Raw genomic sequence first — 6,240 nt, 5'->3', positions numbered from 1 at the left:
TTCTTCGGCATAGGGGTAATTTTGCACTTTTTATATATCACTCGTAGATTTTTGCTGATAGGCTCATATAGTTGTAGTATGTGTTTATACAGCACCTCTGGGGCTCATAACCTGTAGAGTTCACCAGAATTCGGAACGGCAAGTGAGCGGGATGAGTGAGTGGGGCAAGGAGAGCTCGGGCTTGTATGCTGAGCTCCCTAATTCGGATTATCTTATATATAAGTACATATAAAAAATATTATGTAATGTGGCGCCAGCCACAACGACTTCACTGGGTGCTCTCGGATTGCTCCCTCCGGGCATTCCCAACACGGAGGAAGCAATCCGAGAGCACCCAGCGAAGTCGTTGTGGCTGGCGCCACATTACATAATATTTCCATATCTGTACTTATATATATGATAATCCGAATTAGGGAGCTCAGCATACAAGCCCGAGCTCTCCTTGCCCCACTCACTCATCCCGCTCACTCGCCGTTCCGAATTCTGGCGATCTCTACACTCCGGGCATTCTCAACACCCCTAATCATTACCAGAGGACCCAGCTGTGTATTTGAGGAAGTGGTGCTCCTCTGCATCAGGAAAATCCCGAGTCACTTGCGGTCCTCGGACACTTACTGACTTGGAATTACATTTATATAAGTAAGTAAGATCTCAATAAGTTCATAATAAGTTAGGTTTCAAGCCGGTGACCTTTCTTGTAACCCACTCGTTGCCAATGTCACGGTTTTTATGCCACGTTGATTGCTCGCGTGATGGAACCCACCAACTCACCTCGCTGTTCGTAGGTAGCAGTGAACCCTATACCAGTAAGTCCTTCCGGGGCGCCAGTCTTCCAATCTGGCAAATCGTCAGCTATTCTTCGGCCTCGTCGTGTCTATCCTGCTTCTCATCTTGGCAGTCGTTCTGATATACGAAGTTACGAGAGCGAATCATATGTTGGACGGAATGGGCCCGCTGCACGTCATTTGGCCGAATGCAACCAGAGAGCAGGCGATAACCACCAAGGGTAAGATCGTGAGTACGCGGACGATGGACGGGACAGTGCTCAAACGAGGGACGAAAAGAGCACGCGCCCAGCAACTGCCATTAAAATTGCGGATGGAGGAAGAGCACGCGGGGGTCAACCCCCGGCTGGCACAAGCGCGCCACAAGCGCGAAAAAAAGCCACAAGCGCGGCAAACGTTACTCGCTCAGCCACACTAGCATGAGGACGGCAACGGGCTTCACGATCACTATAGTTGCTAGTAACCAGGGTCATCATCGAAATCATTCGGGATCCGGTGACATCTGTCTTCGCCCAATTGTTGATCAAGACGAAGACATGACTCGATGCTCCAGACCGATATTCAAGGCTAAATTCGTGGCATATGCGACGAGTTTCACCAACATCAACCAGCGTTTGTTACCATGCACTGCCAACGTCAAATGGACAGCTGGCTTGGTCATATGTCACCGAGCGTATATTTTACATGGGATTCATATTACCTTCCATCAACATCCTGATTTTCACCAGTTCTTTACCCGCGCCGGCTCCTATCCTTTACTCAGTCTCATCACTTGAGATGTCGAATCGCAGCAAGATACTATATGGATTATTGATCATGCTGCATATGCTGCTGGTGCTTTTGCATGTGGGCTTGGTCGTCACCTGGGCGTGTGGTGCTGAACATGCAGTAACTGTCTCCGTGGCTCGTGCTGGTGCTGTATCCAGTCGCATTTCTGCTGTGTCTCAAATGTTCATAGTGGTTAGTGCCACTGTATTGGAGTCGCCGAGATCACTAACTTCATTTGCTTGATATGTGATAGACATATGTTGCCTGTCTACTGTTCATCACTCAGCACCTTTCCCTCAATCGCGTGCTTCTTCGGCCAAAGAACGTCACAGCCGTCCATGATGTCTCAACAGCTTGGACAGGTCTAGGGTCAGCACTTTTGACTCTAGGGAGGCAATTCTCTATCCCTGCTGCAGTTCCCGGTACTCTTTCTATCACTATCTACTTAGTGTGTCTTTATGTGCTCCATATCAGCACTTCGTCCCTGTTTTCCATGGATACATCCGACCAATCAGATGCACTGCCGGTCAATTTGACGGCGGGCATGCCGCAAATCGACTATCTCACTGGGTTTGTCTGTCCTTGGCTTGTTTACATTCTACTGCTGATGCATCGTAGCCCTGACGTTAACGGCAGTTGGTCAACAGCGATCCAGCTGCTGCCGTACCTCTCGATCGTCGGCAATCAGTCAACACTAGGTCTCGCCAATCCCACGTTATATGACATACTGGACCCGAACGATGGTGTGGGCAATACCACGGTCAATGCCACGACTGCTGAAGTAGAATGCTTCAACGTGCCGAATACTACAGCAACAAGTTCAAACGTACTAGGAGAAGAATATTATTGGAAGGCCAATGCAATATACGATAACTACGACATGACCTTCTTTTTCTGGGGGATCCTCGGTAAAATGTATTCTATACTACCGCAGTTGTCGGTGTGCCAATGTCGACACAGATTCCGGGAGAGTAATACACGACACCTGGTTTGATCCGAATTTGCACACTGGCTTACCCCTAGTCAGTACCTGGCCCTCCTTGTCGATGTGACACTGAATGTCCCTGCTATACTTCAGGGACGTAATGCCGTATTTCTCACGACATTTGATGTGGTGGACAGTCAGGGAAATGCAGGATCGTACGTCTCGGGTATGTGCGCCTCCCCATATCGTCAATGGCAGTCAACTAATCTACACAGGCTACAACTACACGAATCTGCAGGTTATCGGATGCACACTCTCATGGACTCCTACCAAAGCCATCGTAGATACGGGTTCGAGATACGTTTTAGCTATAGAGCCTGGAAGAGCGATCAACCGATCATCTGCATGGTCCGAATGGAAGCCAGGATTGCAGAACTCCACAGATCAGAGGGAAGATCTCCAGGCGGACGTAGTGCGTACTCAAATCGTGCATTATTGCAGTATCGGAGCTCAATACTGTTGCAGTGGGCCAGTATGCTGGATGACCCCATCAACGGCGCGTATTATAATGGTTACGCGCTGCCGAACGCGAATGGTGAACCCTTACCTACGTCTCAAATCGACGAGTTACGTGTGATGATCCCCGTCATGATGTACATGCTGATCTGCTTGCAGGTATATCATGACTGCGCTCGGTCAGCCCCTCGGCGGTAACGTCACGTTGACACAGTTTGAGAACACACTCAGTGAGCCGTGTTTAATTTCAGCGAGTGAGATTCGTAGCTGAAAAGGTTTCCGTGGCAAAGGCGATCTGAGCGCCTCCGTATTCTGGGCCAGTGAGAAGTTCAGCACTATTTCTCGCAACACACTTGTTTGTTGACGCCGTCTCATCCCTCAGGCGTCCATCTCTTGCCTTCGGGCCAACCAGGGAATGACACGTCAATCGTCCGCGGATCTACGGTCGTCGCTCAGACTGTATCCCGTCTAAACGTACGATCTATATTGAATGCTCGTGACATGCACCAACTCACCTCGCTGCTCATAGATTAACCCTATACCAGTAAGCCCTTCCGAGTCGCCAGTCTTTCAATCTGACAAATTGGCAGTTATTCTTCGGCTTCGTCGCATCTGTCCTGCTTCTCGTTTTGGCAATCTTCCTGACATACGGAGCAACGAAAGCGAGTTACATGTTGGACGGAATGGGCCCGCTGCACGTCATCTGGCTGACCGCAGAGCATGCGGATCTGCGAAAGCGCATCGCGAGCGTTGGCGAGCCTGCCACGAGCGATTTACGAAGAGCAGGCATGCTGGAGACCATCAGTCTTGATCACGGTGCCAGCAATGTGACTTTGGTAGACGTGGAGTACACTCGCGTAGACGGGAAGGATAACGAGTAATGCGTAGTACAATTTGTCGTTCCCATCGTGGTGCGATGGTCTTTTTGAAGCTGACCTGTTGGTCTTCCGCAGCGAGGAAGGCTGCGTTGGATTCACCACAGCATTTTAACATGACATTTGGGTCTTCCTTTTATGCGATTCAGAGGATCTTACTATACAGTACCGTCTTTTCATAATGCCGAAATCTCTGACGAAATAACCCTACCTGGGAGGCGAGAAGCAAGATGCGGAGAAGTATACTTAGTTAAGAAGACACGCCCAGCCGTAGCGGGGACTCGAGGTGAGAAGAGTCCAAGAGAGGAATTTCAACTGTTCTGCACCTGAGAGTGCAAAGTCACTATCGGAGTCCACTACGTCACTGGCGCGCTAGGGGAAGGGCGAACTCGAAGACAACCTCCTTGCGCTCCCCTTGTCTGACTCCGCTGGGACTCCTTCATTCGCCTTTCCTCACATCGGTTCCCCGTCAACGTTTAACTCCTGGCATCTCTGTTGCAACTCGTCTGCCGACATTTAGCTCTGTAGTGTGAACTGCGTTGTAAGCGGCCCGTTACATTGCGACGAATGCCAACTCTACATGAGAAAGCCACACGCACGAACACGAACGCGCATAAATAAGTACATTCATAACAGCTCATATGTGCATATATCAAGCGAGACGCGAGATCGGCGGGAACAAATACAGCGCCAGCCAGCTACGGCCAGGCAAAGATGTAGGTGGTCTGGGGGGTTCATAACGTACGTACGCCATTAGGGCTATAGTACTGAAGCGAAGCGAAGCGCGGGGCAGGACGTCCAGTTCGTCGGAGTGGGTGTGTATATGTGTATATGTGTTGTGTCTGGCGCAGAGAAGACACGATGAGGCGACGAAGGGGGGAGGTATAAGAGGCGGGGATACGGAGCAAGCAATCCACGATTCGATTTTCATTGAGAGAGCTCCGATGCAGCTCTTGAATCAGCCAATGCACGCATATACCTTCAATCCACGCCCAAGGCGCTCTTCAGCATCTCTCACTCACACCCAACACAAAAAAGCACAAGCATGCTCACGATAAATCATATATGCGCATACAAAGAAGCCTCGGGCCACAGGGACCACAGGGCTCATACCGCCCTCCGGTGGTCCGCCGCGGGCTGCACAATCGCGTGTCGGACGTTCCTGATGTCCGGCTCGTCCGCGTCCGCTTGCGCTTCTGCGACGGCGGCAGCGGCGACGGCGTCCTCGGGATCTATCCGTGTGATCCCATCTGAGATGAACGCGTTGTCGCCGCGGATGTTGAGGAAAGAATACTGCGCATGAGGATAGCATGTGTCAGTGTAAGTGTCACAACGAAGGTGGACGCGCATAAATAAACGGCCTACGCACATCTGCGAGCTCGACGCCGCTCTGCCGGTTATAATTCGCATACACAAGGTTCACCTACACCACACATCAGCCTACACATCTTGAACAGCCCAGACAACGCTCACCTCCGACATAAACGGCCGCAGCCCCGCAGCCTCCAGCATCTCCCAAAACGCAAGGAAATCCGCAAACCGCTGATGCCACACATGAAACTCAATCAAGAGCTGTCCAAACGGGAGCACACCGCGCTCCACCTCCCCCTCCGCGCCCTCCAACCCCTCATGCCTCACACCAAGAAAATCGCGCATCATCGCGCGCAGCACTTCAAACTCCCAGCCCTCGATGTCGATGTGCAAGATGTCAATATGCGTATGGCCTGTGCGACCGCACCGATCAGCATCAGCATCTTCAAAGACGCTGAACGCACGCCACTAAGGAGTCACTCACCATTCGCGCGCATCAAACTCTCCAGGGTCCACATCTTCGGCTCATCCGTCTTCCCATGCGAATCCGCCGCGCCCAACCCCAGCCTCGCAAAATGCGTGCGCGGCCTCACGCTCCTCGACACGGACCCTCCAAAGCCCGGCGCGACATAATCGTACCCCCACACCTCGCAATGCCTCGTCTCCGCGAGCAGGTCCGCCTCGAACGACGAGTCCCAGTCGAGCCCGAAGGAGTACACCACGCAGTCGGGCTTGTCCTGCACGCGCGAGAGCCCGCAGACCCATTTGCCGCCGTCTCCGAGCGAACCGAGCCGCTCGACTTCGTGTGGGCAGTTGAACGCGGGCGGGAAGAAGTCCCCTGTAGCAGTCAAAACATCAGCATGCGTATGTCAAACGAGAATCTGAAGACCTTCAACAAAAAAAGGATGAATGGGGGGAGCACATGAAAAGCGGAGGTATGCGGAGGACCGAAGCTGGACTCGCGAGTCCGCGCCCGAGGGGATATGGTACGCGGACGACGGCGAATACAGATTTGATGAGTGGATGCACTTGAATGGGGAAGCGTAGACTGTATGGCACG

General features: G+C 51.9%; 2 protein-coding genes across 2 annotated transcripts; one reads left to right on the top strand and one right to left on the bottom strand.

Moving 5' to 3' along the window:
* Positions 1-2,046: 2,046 nt before the first annotated feature.
* On the top strand, positions 2,047-3,875 carry LAESUDRAFT_760573 (uncharacterized protein; the record flags this gene model as incomplete). Its single annotated transcript, XM_040912765.1, has 11 exons — positions 2,047-2,123; positions 2,172-2,461; positions 2,514-2,575; positions 2,632-2,704; positions 2,754-2,950; positions 3,004-3,104; positions 3,154-3,224; positions 3,285-3,314; positions 3,377-3,468; positions 3,524-3,538; positions 3,585-3,875. The coding sequence occupies 11 exons, from the start codon at positions 2,047-2,049 to the stop codon at positions 3,873-3,875; spliced, it is 1,299 nt and encodes a 432-aa protein (XP_040762865.1).
* Positions 3,876-4,976: 1,101 nt separating this feature from the next.
* Positions 4,977-6,104, bottom strand: LAESUDRAFT_760572 (uncharacterized protein; the record flags this gene model as incomplete). Its single annotated transcript, XM_040912764.1, has 5 exons — positions 4,977-5,162; positions 5,239-5,292; positions 5,343-5,593; positions 5,665-6,018; positions 6,077-6,104. 5 exons carry the CDS (start codon positions 6,102-6,104, stop codon positions 4,977-4,979), a joined length of 873 nt encoding a protein of 290 aa, XP_040762864.1.
* Positions 6,105-6,240: the final 136 nt, after the last annotated feature.

Source organism: Laetiporus sulphureus (assembly GCF_001632365.1).
Source record: "Laetiporus sulphureus 93-53 unplaced genomic scaffold LAESUscaffold_28, whole genome shotgun sequence".
NCBI lineage: Eukaryota > Fungi > Basidiomycota > Agaricomycetes > Polyporales > Laetiporaceae > Laetiporus > Laetiporus sulphureus.
This window is presented reverse-complemented; position numbering and strand designations above follow the sequence as displayed.